The sequence below is a fragment of the Ursus arctos genome, unplaced genomic scaffold (assembly GCF_023065955.2).
Source record: "Ursus arctos isolate Adak ecotype North America unplaced genomic scaffold, UrsArc2.0 scaffold_7, whole genome shotgun sequence".
Lineage (NCBI taxonomy): Eukaryota > Metazoa > Chordata > Mammalia > Carnivora > Ursidae > Ursus > Ursus arctos.
This window is the reverse complement of record NW_026623089.1, coordinates 63112706-63135388: the sequence shown is the minus strand read 5'-3', so window position 1 is coordinate 63135388 and position 22683 is coordinate 63112706. Positions and strand designations below refer to the sequence as shown.

Here is a 22683-nt window from a genome sequence, read left to right as displayed (position 1 = left end):
GATCCCAGGGTCATGAGTTCAGCCCCTGACGCAAACAGATACATAAACTTTTTTAAAAAAATGCTAATTCTTAGGAAATGGGCAAATCTTGAATAATTATTTACATAAACATGACTCGTCTATTCATTAAAGGATTGGTTTATAGCAACCCTCCCACCCAAGCCCCATTTCCTAGCCACGTTAGAATCAAAGGGTTTACTAGAAACTTTCTTCATTTTGCTTTTGGAAGCTACTTATGTATGTTGTCCATATCATGACAATTATGTTTTGTACCATACAATGAGGACTCTAATTCCCACCTCATAGGGCTATAATGAAAGATAAATAATATAATGTGTCTAGAACATATTAAGAATTCCATTGATGATTGCCAAGATCATTATTAAGAATCTCAAAGAGAAATCTATCCCCTTTTCTTCAAAAGGATTCTGTAGGGTTGACATGTTGACTTTTTGGAAGGCAATGGTCAAAATAGTTTAGCGGATTGACTTGAATATGTTGAGGTCCAGTCACCAAACTCTGGGGTCTGAAGTGAACATGTGGTAATTTTTTTACATTCAAGTGAAATGTCACTGCAATTAGGGGAAGGAGGACGGCTAAGAAGAGAAAAGCAACCAAACCAATGCAAAACAAACCCAAAAAATATTTTATTGTAACATAAAATTCATTCCCTAGACAATGGAAAATGCACACACTGGATAACATTAGTAGACAAGGTGAAGACGCGTTTGGACAATTATCAACATTGATGAATGTGGGGATGTCGTGAAAGTTAATTTTTTTCAGGTTATAGGATTTCCTGAATATAATGTTGGCAAAAAGGAATTTTCAACACAAAAACATTTAGTTTAACTTCTTAAAATGTCACTCCTTTTACTTACTAACCTTGACAGTGACTAAAGAATGAGGTACAGAAAACTTTCCAGAAGTCTGAGTATGGAGTAGAAGTCCAAGGCACTTTGGAGCCCCATTATTGCATTATTGAGTAGGATTAACTCAGTTATGAAATTCCCCCACACTCCAGGTTTACTGCATAGAAAAGTACTATTTACCCACCTCGCCGAGGTGTGGTGGGGCGTCAGGCTTATAAAGTGCTTTAGGCGCCTTCCAAGAAAGGCACCATAGAAGTATAAAATCTTACATATTTCAAAAGAAATGAAAAGACAATTTTGGCACAATAGGAAGAGTGCGTCCTATTTAAAGAACCGTAGTTGGCTCTTTCTAAAAACCCCTCACCTCAATGGTTTATTGCTTTTTTGTTTTTTTATTTAAGAGAATGACTGGTTTCTCTATTGCCGGTCTTACAACAACCATTCTCAACCCGGCTGTGTTGTCAGAATTCCTTGAACAGTTCACTAAAAATATTGATGCTTGGCCCACAGCCTAGACCTACAGAATTAAAATCTCTAAGAGTAGTATTCAGGCAACTACATTTTTTAGAAGATCTAGAGGATTCCAACATATAGCAAAGTTAAAAAAATATTTCTTTAGAAAAATGTCCATTTATCAAACATTGATTTTCTTCCAAAAAGTTTTTGTAAGATTGAATGAACTTGGATCAGGGTATCAGTTTCTTATTGCCTTTTTCTCTTCCCATGTCCCACACGAACTTGGAGCGCACACACACACACACGCACACACACACACACACCCACACACACGCACACCCACACATTTTCATTCTGCCCTTGAATTAAAATTTGATAGTGGTAAAATCTGATAGTAGCAAATAAATGCTTCACTGAGAAGTTATGCAAGGATTTGCAATTCATTCCCACTGTGCCCGAAGCAAATGGATGCTGCCCATTTGCCAGAATGGAATGGTTTACGCATTTCCATTTTGGAAACAGGTAAAATCAGCCCTTCCTGGGAAGCATCAGCTGAGTGGATGCTGACAGAGAAAAGTGAGTGTGGTTATGGCAGCCAAGCGTGAAGCAAGGCTGTGCTCAGTGCCCCTGTTTGGAGTCTGCCTGCCCCTCAGCAAACACCTTAGGAATTGAAACGATATAAGCGCAGTGGGTCCAAATATGGGACGCTGCCTCAAGGTAAATAAAATCAAATAGTGAAAACTAGTGATTGTGATTTAAAATACCCTTGACCAAAAAAAGATCGGCTTACTCCACTGCAATTCTTAATGCCATTTTATAACTGTTTTCACGTACTAGCCCGTCTAACATAGAGAAGAGAGTGATTTAGTCCCCAGTGGCCTTCACACGTATCTCATCACGCTGCCTGCACCAGGTTTAAAACAGAAGAGCCCCTTCTGGGTGCCTTGCAGTGGAACTAACGGAACTTACGGAGAAATTATATTGCTTTACGCAGAGAAAGCCTTCCGAGGTGGGCCAAAATCTTTACAACATCAACGACTCATGAGTGATAGTAAAACAGAAGAGTCCCACTTCTTGGAAAAACACAAAAAGGGAAAAAATATATACAGGAGATAGAAGCTACATACACAGTACGTAGAGAATATCTGGATTTGTTAAAAAAAAAAAAAAATTCATTCAGAGTCAGCCACAGCGCAATTCTGCCGTGAGACAAGTCTGCAGTGCCTTCCGCCCTTCCTCTAAACATTAGAGGGCACTTTGTACAGAAAGGTGGCTGGAGCCGGCCTGGGCAGCAGCTTGTTGCAGGTGTCCCAGGAAGGCAAGGCGGCCAGCAGCAGGACGAAGCCTCCCAGCAGGACGCAGCAGCCACTGAAATAAAACGCGGTGTCATAGGTCTGGGTCCAGTCATAAAACCAACCTGAAAAGAGAGTGAGAAAAAAGTGAATTGGACAGAAATCATCGGAAGAGAAAGCCCATCGTCCACTCATTTCATCAATCTTAGGGACCGTGAGGCTCACGATACATTACGCCACGTACTGTAGAGCGCACTACCGGGAGTTAGCAGAGAAGCAGCTCCCAAATAATTTGGACAAGGATAAATAAGCATTTTGAGTTTCTCCCCAATAAAAAACGAACACAAATCCCTGAGCTTCTTCACTATATCAAAGTGATTGTGACTAAATCATTACCTTGAGACGTTTATGCATTTTGTGCTAATCTATGCTACTCTCACGGTCCGGATGTCTGTATCCAGAGATGTGACAAAGAAGAACGGTAAAACAGGTTGGCTTTACGAAATATCTTACCAACAATTGGTGGTCCAAGGCTATTTCCAAGTCCAGCAAAGAACATTAATATCCCATAGGCGTGGGCTAATTTTTCAATTCCCACCGTCTTCGTGGTCACGTATGGGAAGATGGACCAATTGCCGGTCAGAAACCCTAGAATCCCAGAAAGTATGGCCAACGTGACGTAACTTTCAGCAAATGGAATTGCACACAAGGCCAGGCCCATGACTATTAAGGTAGCTACGTAAAGATATAAGGTATTAATCCACTTGAAGTCAGCCAGTATCCCTAAAAGGAGTTTACCCACTGCCGTCATAATGCCAATAATGGAAATAAGAGGCATAATAAGCTCTTCTTCTTTCACATTTGAACTTCTTGCCACATCTTCCATAAGTAATGAAGGTGGAAATCCTCCGATGTCAAAAAGAAAGATAGCAATGAAGAGCGCTGAAAATACTTTGTTTTTAAAAAGAGCCACAGTTTCTCCACAGTAGTTTTTATATACTTGCCACTTCCTCTTGGCAAGCTGTTTGCAAAAATATGTCTGCTCAGCAACTTTCTTTTTGTACGTTTCGGCCTCTTTTGCATGCGCCACTGTTGTTGGGTTTTTATGAAGTAGACTCTCCTGTTTCCGGCCACCACTGGCTAAGGTGCCCTTGCATGTTTCCTCAGCACCATGGCTCTTTCCAAGAATGTTTGTGTTTTCCTCCAGGTCCTTTTCTTTCTCACTGTAAATGGAGTATCGATCTGGTACACTTTCCAGAGCTGTCTTTTCAGGCAAAGGGCAATCAGAGGACTGGAGGGGTCTCATCAGGCTGCCGCAGGCTAATATATTTAAAGCTAAGGCACCCACAATCAGCAGGCATCCATCCAGCCCATAGAACTCAATCAGCAACCTCTGCAGAGCAGCATATATAAAAAGTCCAACACTTGAACCTAAAAAGGAAATGGGAGCTGTTCAATCTTAATCTCTTATCATTTGGGACTCTCAGAACAACCATTATTAATATCGGCCAAGTGAGATTTGTAAAGGAAAGAGAATGGTTAGATTCCAAACAAACCTTTATCTATGGACATTGAAATTTTCACTGCACATAATTTTCATATGCCCTGAAATATCCTTATTCTGATTTTTAAAATTAACTATACAAAAAAAAATCACTCTCAGCTCATGAGCTCTCCAAAAACAGGCAGTAGACTAGATCTGGCCTGTGGACATTAGTTACCAACTCTGTTCACCATGGAACAAGATCGCTTCCCTAAAATCTTTGTTTCATGCCCATGTTCCTTTTTTTCGGTGAGGTCACAATATTTCACAAATATTTGTTTTTGGTTTCTTTTCAATTTTTAAAAAATCCTGCTGTGAGTTTTGTTTTGCTTGTCAGTGTAGACATGGATCCTATAGGCTGAATGTCTGTGCCCCCACCCCAATTCATATGTTGAAATCCTAACCCCCAATATGATGGTATTGGGGGGGCACCTTTGGGAAGCAGTGAGGTCATGAGCTCATGGAGCACACATGAATGGGATTAGCACCCATATCAAAGAGACCCCTGAGAAACCCCCTCACCTTCCACCAAGTGGGGAAATAGCAAGAAAATGGTGGTCTATGGCCTGGAAGAGGTCTGTCACCAGAACCCAACCATGCTGGCATCCTAATGTCAGATTCCCAGCCTCCAGACCTGAGAAATAAATTTCCGTTGTGTATCAGCCACCTAGTCTATGGTACTTTGTCATCACAGCCCAAAAGGACTGAGTAGATCCATGATTCTCCTAAATTTTGCTTCAGTGAGCTCCCTGTGAGTTGAAACTAAAAACTCCTTAATTCTGCCAAATCTTAACTGTCCAGAGTCGATCCATTTTTACTTCAGTGTGCCATGGCCCAGGCCCTATGCCCTCCTTTCTAGACTGAATGAAAGCAAACAACATACAATTTCTGGCATCTTCAGCACACATAAATTAGGACATTAAGGGAAACCTAGGTCATAGTTATACTACTCCATGTTTTAGAGCCCTTGCTCTGTGCCTTACACGTATGCTTCTTTAATATGCCCAATAACTTCATGTGATGAGTACTATTATTATCCCCATTTTACAGTTCAGAAAACTGAGGCTTAACTCAACAGTTAACTGAACAGAACAGTTCAATAACTTGTCTGTCAGCAGACAGCAAGTTAGTGACCCAGGCAGGATTCAAAACCAGGTGTTCTGGGTCCTGGGTCTGGGCTCATGGTTACATTACAAGCCTCTACGGAAGTACAGGGCAGGTAAGGTCTATTGTCCTTTAATCTCATGCCTACCGTCACGCTCCCTCCCACACCTGGGGGAGAGCCTGTAAGGTTCTTTGAACTGCATTCCCACTGCTTTGGGTTCTCTGTCTTCTGTTTTTGCTATTTCTTCTCCCAGGTCTGCCTCAGCCTAGCTGTGTCCTAGGACTCTGGCCCCGTCTCCTCTTAGATCATGATTTGCATTTCTCACCTGGCAATGCTTCCTTTAACCACCTTCAGTAAATATCCCGCTCCATTTAATTCAATCTGGAATCACTTTGTTGCCACTGCGTTGGCCTCGCGAATAAAACATTAGTTTGGATTCTGTTGCCAGAAAGATCATTGAACTTATTCGGTTTCTCTGGAAGTCTGACCTCCCAGGACTACGTGCTCATTAACGAGGGAGTAGCATATGTAAACGTACCACTTTTACTAAACTTGGCCGTTCTGTCTCCAAAGCAAACTCATAAAGTTTTGGCCACAGAAAATTTTGATAAGTTCCCCAAACAGCTTATGAAAAAATCCATCTGAAAAGTGCAACGCCAGTTCAAACATCAGAGGAGTCCAGAAGGCGTCCATATTTCCATTTCCCCCCAGTGATCATCGCTTGATCGTTAAAGGAAGAACTAGAGTCTGAACTGCCTGTCGTGTGGATATGCACGTAGCCAGGGAGATGCATACATAGATCAGGACTTTAGAAAAACTGTACACTCTGCAGTAAATGGAGATGGTGAGATGGCGGCATCAGGCTTCCTGACAGAGCCCTGACAGACAGGGGGTCTCCAATTTCCTGGCATTTCTCCTACCTCTCTCAGAGGGAAGGTGCCTCACAGAAGTGCACTCTGCTTCTTTGAGTAAAGCGCTCACTAGCTTGTGACTCTCAACAGACTGGGTCCACAAGTTTTCCTTTCCTTTATTATATTGGTCATCAAATGCCCCAGATTTTTCATGTATGTGTCCTAGGATTCTCTGTAAGCTATACCCTTATTTCCAGTGGAAAATAACATTTCCTTCTCGGGCTAGAGTAAAAAAGTGTGCTCCCTAAGCGGGAGCTGGGACATAGCTGGTTAAACATCGGTGTTTGGCAACCTTTGAATTTGATTAGAAGGCTGGATCGTGACAATGCTATACTTATTTTGAAAATGTACCTGTTGAAATCAGGCCAAGGGCAAGGCCTCGGTGGCTGTCAAAATACTGGCACGTAATGGTCACTGTTGCCGTGTATAATAAACCACATCCGAGTCCTAAACATAAGAAGACATTGCATAAATTAAGACAGTACTTCAATGCAAAAACAAAAACAAAAAAGAATAATTTAAGTATCTCCAGTAGGCCACTCTGTTTCGGACTGGCTAAAACTCTTCCAAGCATGGATTCCTGGATCCTTAAGACATCATTTGTGGAGCTCCAATGAACATATTTGGGTAAGCTCAGTTCTCACTCCACACCCATCCTAAGGTTGGGCTCAAGTCAAATAAAAGTCCAATTTCTGAAGCATGAATGAATAATGCAAATTTAAATCAAGCCATTACGGGCAGATGGAGAAAATGGTTAAGTTACCAAATAGCAAAACTTAATCAAACATGCCCATTCTGTCTCTCTTCCAAGTCCTTGCCCTGAGCTCAATGTCCCTTCCTCCTCGAAGTGCTCTAAACAATTTGAAAAGTTCCCTTCACCAGCCCAAGCTATTTTGAGAGAGCTTAGAGTTTGCACACCCAGTCTACAAAGCAAAGGCCCCCCCCAGAGGTCCTCTGGGGTTCTCAGATCATCCCATCACAGTAAAATATATATTATTAAGTTATTTGCTTTCAGAGATATAAACTACCCTATTTAGGAGTAGAATGTCTTTAATTTAGTTTAAAATATCTTTGCAAAAAAAAAAAGTTGTTTGTTACATGATTCTCTACTTATTCTGTAGACGTGAAATTCTTTTATAATTAAAAAAAATATCTTACTAAATTTCCCTTTCTTGAGACAATATTTATCTCCAGATCTTCTCCAAGGCTTTTGTTTATTAGCTTAATCTTTCCTTCCCTATTTAGTACCTGATAAACCCAGTTTGTTTTTCATAAAATTTTCCTCTGGCTTCTAACTCATGACTTCTTGCCTTTCTTCTGCAACACTATCTGCTCTTGAGGGTCATTCTATAAAAAACACATAGGCCGTAGTTTTAAAAACTGGATTTTAACCCTGGCCCATTAAATGAGTTAAGATCATTTTCATTCCTGTTAATTGGCACCTAAACTCTGATTAGAAAGAATACAAGGGCTTCACAAATACACTGCGTAAGTATTTTAAGAAATTAACACTTTGAACTGAAGACCCAGCGGATCTTCTGTGATTCCATAAAAAGTCTTCTTAAAGAAATGAGATAGACTAAAACAATTACACTTTAAGTAAACTTTTTAAAATAAAGTGCCTTCTCACATGATGTAAGGGAAAAAAACATCTCATCAACTGAAATATGAGTTGGATTGACCTACACAGTTTCTACGTGTCTATAGGACACTTCAAGGTATGAAATAAAACCGTTTTTAAACAATCGATTTCAAAACCAAAAAATGTCACCCTTAACTGAGACTATACGTCAGAAAGCCTTTGGAGGGCGAATGAATTTACTTTTCTGTGATTTGGTTGTCAGGGCTCTGTCAACTGTTAGGCATTAGAGACAAGAAAAAAAAAAAGACATTTCTGATTGCTAAATGTCAATGTCCGAAAAGTTGAAACAGCAACTTTTAAACTTTTAGCCTGAGACCAAAAAAAGGCGTTTTAAAAAATTATGTCAAGGTCATGGGTTTCAGTTAAGTTTATTTCACTTTTTTTTTTTATGTCACAGAAATTTGAAATGCTTTCTCCTGGGGCGCCTGGGTGGCTCAGTCGTTAAGTGTCTGCCTTCAGCTCAGGGCGTGATCCCAGAGTCCTGGGATCGAGCCCCACATCAGGCTCCTCTGCTGGAAGCCTGCTTCTTCCTCTCCCTCTCCCCCTGCCTGTGTTCTCTCTCTTGCTGGCTGTCTCTCTCTGTCTGTCAAATAAATAAAAATAAAATCTTAAAAAAAAAAAAAAAAGAAATGCTTTCTCCTTACACTTTTCAAAAAGGTAGCATAATGCCCTCCTACATCTGTAACAGGCTGACCTTAAACTGGAAGTTATTGAAGAGGGGTCCCTAGAATCTCCAAGATCTTTCCTAGAGTCCATGAAGTCAAAACTATTTTCATAATAGTCATAACTAGTCTCCCACTTATCCACAGTTTTGCTTTCCACCGTTTCAGTTACCCACAGTCAACCGCAGTCCAGAAACAGATGACCGTCCTGACATATGGTCCGAAGGTCAGCAGTAGCCTCACACTACGTCACAGCGCTTACGTCATTCCCCTCGCTTCATCTCATCACCGACATTTTATCATCTCACATCATCACAAGAAGGGTGAGTACAGTCCAATAAGGTATTTTGAGAGAGAGACCACTTCACATAACTTTTATTACAGTATATTGTTATAATTGTTTGATTTTATTATTGTTATTAATCTCTTACTGTGCCTAATTTATAAAATAAACTTTATCAGAGGTGTGTACATATAGGAGAAAACATAGGGTTCATTACTATGCATGTTTTCAGACATTCATTGGTGGTCTTGGACGGTATCTCCCATGGATAAGGGGGGGACTACTGTAATACTAACATGATCTCTGCTTTTTTTCACTGTGTTTACATTTATGCTGAGGGAGCAAAAGAGATGGTGAGTAAAACCACAAGGGCCTTAGCACAAGTCAAGGTATTGGTACCAAACTTTGGTATCAAGTTATGCTACATAACCACATACTCACAATAAAAGCAAACAAAATTTTTAAAAAATGCTTCATTTGGATGACAACAATTATTACAAGGAAAAGCCCTTACACAACTGTTTTAGTAGCCGGCTCAAATAGCCCCTCTTCTCCTGTGTAACCCTGTTTGTATTTTAAAGAATATCTAACAGACAAACTGTGGTTACTCAGACTTGGGTATTTGGCAGACAGCTTTTTGAAAACAAACTAAGCAGGGAGACAATTGGCAGTAATTGTTACCAATGATAAAATTCAAACATTCCAGAAAAAAATAGAATTTTAGAAAACTTGTATCCATGACTATGAATTTGGACAGCTTCCCAACATATAAAAGTTTTCTCATGAGTCTATTGGTGATAGTAACAAAAGTGATTTTTGATGTTGTATAATGAAATTTGTCAACATTTACAAGTTATTTCATAACTCAGTGAACCAATATTTTTCAAATAACCAAGTCATGATATTACAAAAGCAGGCTTGAATAATGATGTATCCAGAGTATGTCATTTGCAAAAATGTAGATGGAGCTAGACAGTATTATGCTAAGTGAAATAAGTCAGTTGGAGAAAGACAAATACCATATGATCTCACTCATATGTGGAATTTAAGAAAGGAAACAGATGAACATATGGGAAGGGGGGAAAAGAAAAAATGGAGAGAGGGAAACAAGCCAGAACTGACTCTTAACTCTACAGAGCAAACTCAGGGTTGATGGAGGGATGTGGGTGGGGGACAGGGATTAAGGAGGGCACTTGGAATGAGCACTGGGTGTCATATCTAAGTGACAAATCACTGAATTCTACTCCAAAAACCAATACTACGCTATACAATCACTAACTAGGATTTAAATAAAATTTTGAAAAAATAAAGGTTAGGTATTGTAATAAATTTTTAAAAAGAAATGAAAAAAAAAGACAAAGAAAAAGCGAAGTGCAGAATAAATAATCGGGTTTAATATAACAGAGTAGGAAAAGTATATTGATGTGGTACCAGGTTTCATATTACAATTAACGTTGGAAAATCACTCATCAAGTTTCGGTATAGTATCAGAGAAGAATATCTACAGTTTCCTGAAAAGCTATTAAAAACTCCTCCCTTTTCCAACTACATCTTTGTATGTGACACGATTTACTTCATACACTTCAATCAAAAAAAAAAAATAGATTGCAACAGATTGCATACGGAGCCAATATGAGATTCTAGAAGTCTTCTAAGAAGCCAAACATTAAGGAGATTTGCAAAACTGTAAAATAATGCCCCTCTTTTCACTAAATTCTGTTATTCTTTAGGAAAATAGAGTTATTTTTCATAATAATTACAATACTTATGCTATCATGTATGGGTTTGTTGGTATCTTTCAATGAATTACTAACCAAATATTTTCAAATTTCTCAGCTTTTAATACAGCTAATTTTAACAGAATAAATATCTATAAGTATAATCCATATATTCAAAAGCTCCTTGGGGTCCCACACAAAAGAGAGTAAAGGGTGCCCAGACTATAGAGTTTGGGAACCAGTGCCTTAAAGCACCCCTGGGTCTCCAGTCATTTTTGATCAGACTCCTAACAGTGAAAATAATTTTGAGCATCAGCCTGCAGTACAATTTTTAAACTAAATGCCCATATTACTAACAATTCAAAGCATAAACATTAGTAAAATACTATTGTTTCCCTTTACTTAAATGGGTGAAAACTAAATGTATTTACATGTTCTGACATTCCCTTTCCACACCTTATGTTCCATTTCACACACCTCTGGGCAAGACCACATCTTCAGAGGCCTCTTCTCCCGCATCCCCCCCATCAAACCAGACAGACGCTCTTTATCATGCCTACTCCCTGAATTACCAGCCTCCCTCTGTCTCTGCCCCGCCGCTACCTCTGTTCACCTCCTCATCTTTTCTGAGCTGAATTCTGGCTTCCTGGTCACTCTCTCAAGCCTCCAGTACCTTTCCCACCAATCTATCTTCTTTTTTTTTTTTTCTTTTTCCATCAATCTATCTTCTTTTTTTTTTTTTTTTTAAGATTTTATTTATTTATTCGACAGAGATAGAGACAGCCAGCGAGAGAGGGAACACAAGCAGGGGGAGTGGGAGAGGAAGAAGCAGGCTCATAGCAGAGGAGCCTGATGTGGGGCTCGATCCCGGAACACCGGGATCACGCCCTGAGCCGAAGGCAGACGCTTAACCGCTGTGCCACCCAGGCGCCCCTCCATCAATCTATCTTCTAAGCTGCTGTCATACAATTCTCATTACGTCACACTCCTACAGTCAAGTCCATATAAAAACATTTTGTCATCCTTTGGTGCCTACCATGCTTTGGGGTATTCGTACCTAACCACATGACTTCTTCAGTCCTTAAATATCTATAAAAACACTCTTATCCACGTATATCACACCTCTGAGCATTTGAGCTCCCGCAGTATCCTCCTTCCACCCCCCTCACTCCCCTTCAAAACCCATGCCCACCTGACCGCATCCCACCTGTCCTTCCGGACTCAGCTCAAGCATAAACTCCTGCAGGAAGCCTGCTTCAGCACCCGTCCCCCACAGCGACATACTACCCCAGCACGCAATGTTGGTTTCATTTTATGATTGCCTTATTTTGCTGTGCTACAAGGTGCAAATTTACGAGTTTATTCCCCCAACTAGACAATGAGCTATCTGAGGGTAAGCTGTGTCTTATTCACCCAAGTATCCTGGTTCCAGGTCTGAGCCTGGCACAGTGTTTTTAAAATTCTGTTGAATGAACTCCCCACAGAAGTTAATCTACTACCTTTTCCCGTAAATCTCATTTGAGTTCTTACATTTTTCTCTTCCTGTCTGTGTCTCTATACATATAACAAACAATCACTCTGTATGTATTATGCGTGTGTGAATATGTATTTTTAAAATAATTTCTTTATATCTATTCCCCACTTCAATGATGCTGATTTTTTTTACTTTTTACTTTAGCCAGAAACTAAAGCTTAGCTTAAAAAATATTAAAGACTTTTTCTTTCACAATAATTAATTTATTAGGATAGCATCATTAGAAAGAATTAGAATTACATGGTTTGAAAAAAGATACAAATTTGCAACTTCTATGCATTATAAGATGATGCTTTGGGCAAATCACACTAAGCTTCCTCATTTTCTCATTTTTCTCATTTCTTACCTATAAACTAAAAAAAAAAAACCTAGATGAATTAAACTGACAAGAGTTATGAGGAGGAAATATAACTGAAGTAAAACATGCTGATATTATAAAATGCTTCAAATTTAGAATAAATAAAGCAAGCATCTCTAAAGAAACAGCATGTGAATAAAAGCATGCAACGTGAAGTCTGGTCTATTGTAGGAAGACAAGCAATAGAACATCTGAAATCATGCACGTACATATTTTTGAAAATGTCTACGAATTTTTTTAAATACCCTTTCATTATATACATATTTTTGTGTGTAACTGAGTAGATACCTATCAAACCTCTACATTTATGTATGAAAACTTCTCCCTGCAGTATTACTTTTATGAAAAGGAAATATTTTAGTGACAGTGCATTTTAACATGGCAATCTTAAGAAGCAATATGGGTGAGGCTACAGAATCCAGACACGGTGTGGGGTGGGGGGAGGGGCAGTGCCCAAGACATTCCTGGTTTGGCTACTAGAAGTCTTATACCCTGGAAAACCCATTAGTCCTGGGCAAACCAGGACAGTGGTCACTGTAGTGTGGGGACCTGCCTCCCAGTTATTTGGGAGAATTCCCCTTCTGTATGTTTTAAAGCAAGGATTTGAACCACCTCTTAGAATAGTTGAGCCAAGACAATTTATTATCCTGACCAAAGGTTAGGATAGGCAATTGTATACAGTGTCCCAGAAATATCTACTTCTAGACATGAAACTTCAGGAAGGTAACTTAAGGCACCGAAAAAGAGAAGTTTAGCTTATCCAAACGCAGCAGGTACATTTATGCTGCTAGCTTCAAGCATCTGCATGGGAAGTTTGAAAGTGCAAGCGATTGGCTAGTGTTTTTAATAAACTGGCTCTGACTTTTGTAGCTTAGCATGAGTTCTCTGAACATGACATTGACTAGTTACGAGGACAGGCTTGGCAATCAGGCTGGCTTGGGTTCAAATTCCAGCTCTCTCTCTTACTGGCTGGGCAACTTGGGGGACTTGAGAGTTTACTTAAACTCTCTAATTCTTGGTTGCTTTATCTTTAAAACAATCTCACGAGATAGCTGTAAAGATTAAGAGACATAAAAAAAGTAAAAGATTTAGAATCTGTGCCTAGAATATAATAAGGACTAAAAAATAACCATTGTGTTGTATGTTTTCACTTTTCACCTGAGTATTATGGCATTATGTCGATAACAGCCTCAGACTAATTAGAAAATCATAGTTCCTTATTACAACTGAGCATCCGTGGGAGAAAAAAGGACTGTCTTTAATGATACAACCATTAAAAACAAAACAAAAAGGCTTATAAAGCTCTAACTGCGAAAGTGAACGGCAGGAAATGACCTTGATCTCATTTGCCGTAATTGAGCAGGAGAATCAGACTGTCTGAAAACACGGTCTTTTCCCTCTCCAATCTCGGGAAGCGGAGCAGATTCAGGGTGAACGCAGATATCACCATGAAAACAAAGGAGGAGAAAATTGAATTTTTCCAAAACCGAGAAGGAATAGTAAGAAAACACTAACCAGGGAGCTAAATAACAACATACTCTGAAGAAAACAGACAGAAGACATTGATTTTGAGTCGAGCTTTTCAGCAAAGCCAAAAGAAATTATTGGGGAGACATTTGAACAACACATTCAGCCCATATTTCCCACCCCCACCCTGTACCCCACTTTCTTTTTCCTGATTTAAAAAAGCAATCGAGGCGCCTGGGTGGCACAGCGGTTAAGCGTCTGCCTTCGGCTCAGGGTGTGATCCCTGGATCCTGGGATCGAGCCCCACATCAGGCTCCTCTGCTATGAGCCTGCTTCTTCCAGGGGCGCCTGGGTGGCACAGTGGTTAAGTCTCTGCCTTCGGCTCAGGGCGTGATCCTGGCGTTATGGGATCGAGCCCCACATCAGGCTCCTCTGCTATGAGCCTGCTTCTTCCAGGGGCGCCTGGGTGGCACAGTGGTTAAGTCTCTGCCTTCGGCTCAGGGCGTGATCCTGGCGTTATGGGATCGAGCCTCACATCAGGCTCCTCCGCTATGAGCCTGCTTCTTCCAGGGGCGCCTGGGTGGCACAGTGGTTAAGTCTCTGCCTTCGGCTCAGGGCGTGATCCTGGCGTTATGGGATCGAGCCTCACATCAGGCTCCTCCGCTATGAGCCTGCTTCTTCCTCTCCCACTCCCTCTGCTTGTGTTCCCTCTCTCTCTGGCTGTCTCTATCTCTGTCGAATAAATAAATAAAATCTTTAAAAATAAATAAATAAATAAATAAGCAATCGAGAAAATGGAAGCCTGAATTCCCAGGTTTGGCAGTGCGGCTTGCAGTCACTTGAAAAAGGGGAAACGGCCCTTTGCTGTTAGCTATGAAACTAAACAAGATAACATCATATTTTCAAGACGATACTTTTTAAAACATCAATTAATTGGTAAGACAGAATTACGCCCGTTAATACACTTTAGTATCCTTTTCGATATTGCGTACTATAATTAAACATACTAAAAAGCTTTAATTTCTTTTTCTATCTTCTTAATCTGTTATACAAATATTGTTGATTCAATAAAGCTTCCTCAGTAGCAAAAAACTGCTTCTGTGGCCCTGAACTAAGCGTTCAGAAAGGAATTTAAGGGAAGGGATGTAGGAAACACCGCCTTCTGCTTCCGTATATGTATTATCTCATGAACAGGCACAACAGCTTCGTGAAGTCATTCAATAAAAATAAAGAGAGGCGCAGAGAGATTAAAGAATTGTCCAAGGTCACAAAACTAGTAAGAATGGTTATGCTAGCTAAAATGTATTGCATTACGTCCTCGATTCACAAACCAGGAGGTGGATGTCATTATCACATTCAGTTTTAAAAATGAGGAAACAGAAGTTAAGTTACTTGTCTGGAGTCACACAGTTGGCAAGTGAATAAGATAGGTCGACCCACAGGGCTGGAGCCGCAAGCCTGCCTCTCGGTGTTTGCTCCTTCCCTCGCATACTGTCCCTCCTCAGAGACCATCTAGGTCATCCTAGGCAAATGAAAATGCTTACTGTACGATTCTGCCCAGAACTGGTGCTCAATGAATATTATCATTAAAGTGAATCTTTCTTATTTTTTCTAAGAATCGACACAAAAAGGAAAATGAGTTTAGACCGTAATGATCTCCTGTCACTTCCTTTTCAACGGGATAGTCTGTACGATGATAGAATGGAAGTATCATTGTTCAGGATTATCTCACTTATTTATCCCAGAAATATTCGATGAGCCCTGGACTATGAGCCTACTGATGAAAAAAAAGAAAGAAAGAAACACAAAGACGTCGACCGTGGTAATAAGTATTAATTATCTGCTGGCTAGGAGTAGTTCACAAGGCCCCAGTAATTACCGGGGGGAGCATCATTTTTATTCATTGAAATCCAACTCAATTTTTTAATTTGTTTTATTTTTATTTATACTTCACTTGACTTTATTTAGTCTTCACAAAACCTGTGCGAGGTAGGTTTCCCAGCCTGCCTTCCCAGATGAAGGGACAGCCATTTGTCATCAAGCTTGCTCGGGCTCACAGAATCTCCGTCTCCTGACCCTAAACCCAGCAGTCTCTCCACGAGCTGACAATGGCTTCTTAGCTGCAGGGACTCAGAACCTATTGCCAAATCAGAGTCTTCAGACCTGAGACTGTTTTCTGACCCAGAATCAGTAAGTGGAGGAGAGACCGGGATTCCAGGAGGAAGGACATTACAATAAACGCTATGACAAGTATGCAGGTAACAGTACCCTAAATACTTCCCCAAAGATAACTATGGCCACTTATTTAGGTAATTGTGCACTAGGGAAAGTGGGGGACCCATCCAAGTTCCTGATATTTCCCTGGCTCACCCATTCACGGTGGTGGGTATAACCCTCACCCTCTCTGTTGTTCCTTGACCAATGGGGTAAGAGTTATCACAGTGGAGAAAGCCAAGGGGAAGCCCTATAACAGCACCACCAGCCAAGACCAGTCTCAAGTCCTATCGAATTAATTGAAGATCATGGAGGTGGGAGGGGGCCACACTTAGTTCTCAAAAGGTTCCAACAACATCAGTCAAATCAAAAATAGCTTCACAGGTTGATAAATCTCCCTCCATTGTTACAGAAATTGAAATTTAGTTATGGGAGTTAGTTCATATTGTCTTTTCCTTTCGATATATCCTTTAGATATTCTTCCAACACAACCAAATGCATATAGCGCTTAGACATTGCAAGCCAATTTTTTCTTCTTAAAAATTTATTTTAATCTACAGGTAATGCAAATGCTATGGTATCACTCACTGCTCATCAATTTTTAAGCCAGCAACAACTTAGTATGCTTAGATTAACCTTGAAAACATGTGGAATTGGAAAATCCCATAAAATTTTAAATGTGTAGTCCAGAGTTTGGGGGAAATGCCCAAATCATATCAATGGCATCATGATTCAGTTTTCTGTGCAAAAAGGGATTTGTCCTACAAGGAAAAATCCAATATTCATGCATAAATACAGATACCTATATTTTTTATGACGTTAGACAATAATCCAAAATAATTATTCAGTGGAGACTCTCAAATTTTACACAAGAGATTAATGTATTTGTACCCATAGTCCAAAACTGTATTAAACATTACAGGAAATATAAAATACCAAGAATGCACAGCATGCTCTCAAAGAACTAACATGGGATTCAGGTCTCAGCAGTATTAGAGTACGTAGTTAAATTTAAAATAGACTTCCAGCGTTCGGAAAGCACCGAAAATAGTTACAAAAAAGTGAAAGAGGTCAGGATCTGGTGCCAGACTGAGTGGATTCCACCCCAAATCTCCTAGCTATATAGCTTCTGTTAGTAATTTCCCTTCTCTGAGTGCCACTTTCCGTCTCTGTAATGTGAGTTCTTGTGAAGATTAACTGAGGTCAGATAAAGAGTTCAGCACAGAGCCAGGCACACAGGAAGTACTCAGTGCGTATTAGTTGCTCTTATTTCTATTATGTATTATTCAGGGGACAGTCCCAAATAAAAAAGGGGAATATAACTAGTCAACAAAATTGTTCTTTCAGACACTCAGAAAAACTTTGACAGTTGGAATCATCTTTTTCAAATTCCCTGCCAAGAGCCCCTAGGAATAGTCTGATGATGTTGAACGCTGACTACAATTAGTATAAGACATCAGAAAGGCACCTGCCCCAAAACTGTCCTCTCAGGCCCTGAGCCTTGTACGTTTCCTTCCCTGTAACCAGGAGCAACATCAATTTTCCCCACCACTCAGTTCTTCTTCACTCGTGCCTTATCTTAAAAACAAAACAAAACAAAACCCCCAACACTAATAATTAAGTGTTTTAAAATCTACTTTTTACTTCTGCCGTAACTTTGTGATGTGGGCCCTGGAAGCGCAGGCTACTTAGAACACAAACAACTCACCGGAGCCCTGCTTAACCAGCCACTACGAAAAGGACCACTTTGTAAGTCAGTAAGAAGTGCTGGGGCGCCTGGGTGGCACATCGGTTAAAGCGTCTGCCTTCGGCTCAGGGCGTGATCCTGGCGTTATGGGATCGGGCCCCACATCAGGCTCCTCCGCTATGAGCCTGTTTCTTCCTCTCCCACTCCCCCTGCTTGTGTTCCCTCTCTCGCTGGCTGTCTCTATCTCTGTCAAATAAATAAAATCTTTAAAAAAAAAAAAAAAAAGAAGTGCTGTCAGTCTCATGCTCCCCCCTCTCTCTTTCCCTTTTTTGAGCAGTGCTGAAATGTAAAAGCCTTCTTGTGTCTTGCAAGAGAACACAAGGTGTGTGGATAAAACATGTTTCTCCTTTCAAATATTTTGATTCACTGGGCGGACATGTTACTAAAGCAGTAATTTTTGGAGAAGTGGTCGTGGAAAGTTCATTATTTTTGATCATTATCATGCCGCATATTAACTGAATAATAAACCTGCCATTGGTAAAACGATGTTTAACTCTGGAAGCTTAGAAGAATTATAGTGACCAGGTTTCTTACCTACAACAATGCCATAGGACAAAAACAGAAAGTAGATATTGGGGGCAAAACTGCTCAACATCAGGCCTCCAGCTACCATGAAGCCACTGAAGATTGTCACAGGTCTTGCTCCAAAAGAGGAGACACAGAAGCTGCAGACAGGACCTAAAATAATAAACGAAACCTTCACTTATTTAACAGTAACCTCCTTCCCACAATCATAGGCTCCATCCCATCATAAGTTTAAAATGGTTCTTTCCATCACACAGTAGCACCAACAATCATCGTCTACTGTGCATTCACTCTGTCCTGGGCCCTCTGCGAGATACTTCGTACAAACAATCACATTTCATTTGAATCTCGCTGCAGCCCTGGAAGGTAGATACTACTGTTCACCTCATTTTTTGATAAGGAAATTAAAGTTTCCAGATGGTGAGGCTACATAGTTAAGAAATGGGCATTCTGCGGTCCGACTTTATTCAAATTCGAGCTCTACTACTTGCTGGCAACTCGATCTCAGGCAAATTTTCCGATCTCTCTGTGCCTCAGTGTCCTCATCTGAAGACTGTCATAACAATAGCCCCTCATAGGGTTACCGTGAGGACAAATGAGAGCACAGATGTCAAGCTGGTCACAAGGCCTGACACAAGGAAGTCCCCAGGAAATGCCAGCTCTTCGGTGATGAGAACGGCAGCAGCAGCCACCAGACTAGTGATGGAGGAAGAAGTAGAAACCCTGGCAGTCTGACTCCTGAACCCAGCATCTTAACCATCATACTATGCTGAGGACTTTGCCTCCTGCACGTTTCATGCATCTTTCCTTCCCAGCGCTCCTTTCCCGCACAAGGGCGATCATATATTGATGAGGAAAATAAGCTCAATGACTGACTGAACACAACCAATCATGATCCTGTAGAGGGATTGGGGGGGGGGGGCTATTCATTTTCTAGGGAATATTCTGGCAAGAGGCCAAATGGAGAAGCACCCCACCCGTTCTGGTATGAGTTCGTCAGTACCACTGTCCTACATTCTATGTGTCACCTGGAATTTGTGGGCAGCAGCACACTGCTGAGTGACAGGTAACAGAGACACTACCTGCATCCGTTCTACAGGGAAGTGGGCAACATGGGTAACTATGCCTAAGCCATGGGATTTCAGTGATGGTAGAATTCTTCACCACTAGCAGTGTACCTAGAAAGCACCTACAGCTACAGAGCCAGACTGATCAGAAATGAAAGACATTAAGGATTATTCAGCCCGTTAGTCTCATCTACATGGAAGGAAACTGAAGCTCGGAGAGGTTGTCCAAGCCCATGGCAGAAGAGCAAGCCCAGGATTTGAAAGCAAAGAGAAGCACATCTTAATGAAGTTGACAACAACCTTTCAAGGTACAAATTATTATTCCCAATTTTTAAAAAGTACTATCACCAGGATGGCTAAAGACAGACAACAGTAAGTGTTGGCAAGGATAGGAAGCAATCAGAACCCTCATAAACTGCTGGTATTGTCTCCTAAGGCTGAATATAGCATCTTGTATAGCTCAGAAATTCTGCTCCTGTGTATACACTCAATAGAAATACCTGTACCAAAAGTATAAAACGTTCACAACAGAACAATTCAGAGTAGCCTAGAAACCCAGACGTGCATCAGCAATAGAACCCATAAGTGAATTCTGGTAGGGGCACACAATGGACTATTATATGGCAATGAGAATGACTCATCTGCAGCTACACACACACAAGTATCTCATAAACATACGTGGAGTGAAAGACAGCACGAGAAAGAATACATTGCATGATTACAATCATAGAAAGCACAAAAACAGGCCAAATGAATCTATGATTAGAAGTCAGGATAATGGTTGTCTTTGGTAATGGGTAGGGAGTTATAAGCAGAAGGGAGCACAGCCCCACTTCCAGGGTACTACCAATGTTCTGTTTCTTCATGTGAATGTGCTTATCACATGGGTGTAATTTGCTTTGTGAAAAGTTCATCAAGCTATACTCATGATAGATCTGTATATACCTTTCATTTAGGAATCTCAAACAGAGAAATGAGTTTTACTGTTTGTAAGGGATAGAGCCAGGATCCGGCCACCGCAAGTCCAGCATTCCTGCCAATACCAGGGAATCTCTCAAGTGCATACTTAAGACCAGGATATGACCACTGAGATACCACATAGCTCTCAACACGTACAGCTCTCTCCCATTTCTCCCTGGTCATGAACTGGCCCTTGACATTTCAGGCCTGCTGTGTGAGCCAGTACAGAAGAGCACTGATATATTTATATAGTAAACAGAGGGGAATATTCTGTGCCAGTGCTTTAAAAGGAAAATCCATTTGAAAGACCAAACTTATCATCCAGTAGTGGAGCTGTCTGTATACCCAATGAGAAATACTTACACGCTTCAAAAATAGAAATGATTTTAAGGGTCAAATTTCATAAATGGATGCGTGACATCATAAAAGCATGATCCTTCTATGTTGTTTACCAAACTGCACGGACACTGAGAGTCAGTGTCGACAACTTTAACAAGCACAATGGAATTAAAACACACAGAGTATTATTATTGGCATACCTGAAAAGTTTCAGGTTCCAGCCTCAAAGTAGGACTTTAAATCTATGCTCCTTAATGCATGATAACTTCACAGGAAATGCAGAGTATGTGAAACTAGGGGTACAGATGAGGGGTGACCATGGTCATGGCATGTACGCTTACACTGTAGCCAGTACATGTAATAAGTACCTAATTCTTACCAATTATGTGATAAGTTCATAGATCATTTTGGTCTAATATATGAGTCTTTGAAAAAAAATTAAGCTCAGGGAAGAAATGAACAGAAATTCTTTGACTGATAAAAACAATAAATTGAAAACGGTTTTTAAAAATTTCTCTACTTTCATACTGCCATCTGCTGTTTACTTAAAAAAAATATCTTGATGTCAGAGATTTAAAACAGAATTCTAGAGCTGAAAGAGGCCTTGGAAAGAGTCCAAACACCTCATTTTTAAAATGATGAAACGGGAACTCAGAAAGATCCTGTAATTTGACCAAGAATCCAAAGCCGATCAATGACAGGGCTAAGGCCAAGGTCAGCTTAGCATTCTTCCCAACTGAGAAGTATTTCAACTGACACCTTAATTTTTTCCTAAAAATCAAAATATTAGTAAAGAATACCAATGTATTTTTGCTAATATCTTACAGCTTAACTAGTTCTATGAATTGATGGCAGATGAAAATGTAACATTCATGTCGTTTTGGTGTTTAAAAGTTCAGAGCAAATTATTTTATTCTCATCCTTAGAACCAGAGTATTTCTAGATTCTATTTACATAGATTTAAACCACAGCGACCCCATATTTCATCAATAACAATCAGGGCAAAGTGTAACTGGAATTGACCTTTAAGTCATATCCGCAAGACACGACACATTTACATGTTTGGCTCTTAGTAATAGCATGCAAGTTTTCCAAGATGAGAAACCACAGAGTACTCCTCAGGACTGGACTAATTTCAAGAGATAAATTCAACAAAAGGATGACTCTCGGGGGAGATTTCTCATAATGCTTCAGGTCTCGTACTTTACAGAAGAGGTCTTTGGAACAAAAGTTAGTTAACTCATTATATGAGCCAGTGATTCCACTTCCAGAAAGCTGCAAAATTTTAGAAAAAAAGGAAGAAGAAAGCATCATATCTGGTTGCTGGTTTTTTATTTTAACAAGTAAAGTCATTTTTTAAATGTAACAACCATCTATCGTCACTGCCATTTCATTTAAGAGGAAGAAGGAATCTTTTAATAAGGAAATAATGAGAAGGATATATCATTTGAGAATAAAATGTAAGCTAGTGGGAGCCTAACACACACACACACACACACACACACACAGAGCATCAGTGCCTTTGTATTGACTTCTTCAGTGAAAATGTTTTCTTGAGACTACAGTTGTACGTATACTGGTGTTTGGGAGCCATTATTACTATTACCACATTCCGTCTGGGAGATCAGTGTTGACGAGTTGGTTGAACTGAAAGTCCTTGGCTAAAAGTTAAGTAGCAGAGCTGGCAGTCAGCACAGAATGGTGGTAGATGGCAGCGAGGGGCACTAAGGGGGGAACAGCCCTCTCCTTCCTAGTGTATGGTATTCAGGGCTCTTAAAAGATATTCTGTTCTCCTAGCAACATTTTTGGCACAACGGGGACACGTTCACTAAAAAAAGGAAGAACCTGTATATTAGTGAATAACCCTACAAACCAAAGTAAGGAGCAAAGGAAGTAAAGGAAGATAAGGATGAGATTCTGAGCACTGCAGCCTCGAAAGTACAAAATGGAACAAAAAATATAAAATAATTTGTTAGTAGTCATCTGCA

General features: G+C 40.2%; 1 protein-coding gene across 3 annotated transcripts in view; it reads right to left on the bottom strand.

Moving 5' to 3' along the window:
• Positions 1-623: 623 nt before the first annotated feature.
• Positions 624-22683, bottom strand: part of SLC16A9 (solute carrier family 16 member 9) — a 36912-nt gene continuing 14852 nt past the window's right edge. For 2 of the 3 annotated variants that reach the window (XM_026504249.4, XM_057308581.1), the window contains exons 3-6: positions 18339-18482; positions 6531-6626; positions 3134-4051; positions 624-2745 (exon numbers count right to left, since the gene is read on the bottom strand). In XM_026504249.4, the coding sequence (XP_026360034.1) occupies positions 2567-2745; positions 3134-4051; positions 6531-6626; positions 18339-18482 (1337 nt within the window). In that variant the 3' untranslated portion in view covers positions 624-2566. The remainder of the gene's footprint in view (positions 2746-3133; positions 4052-6530; positions 6627-18338; positions 18483-22683) is intronic. The other variant, XM_048219090.2, reaches the window with a different exon arrangement.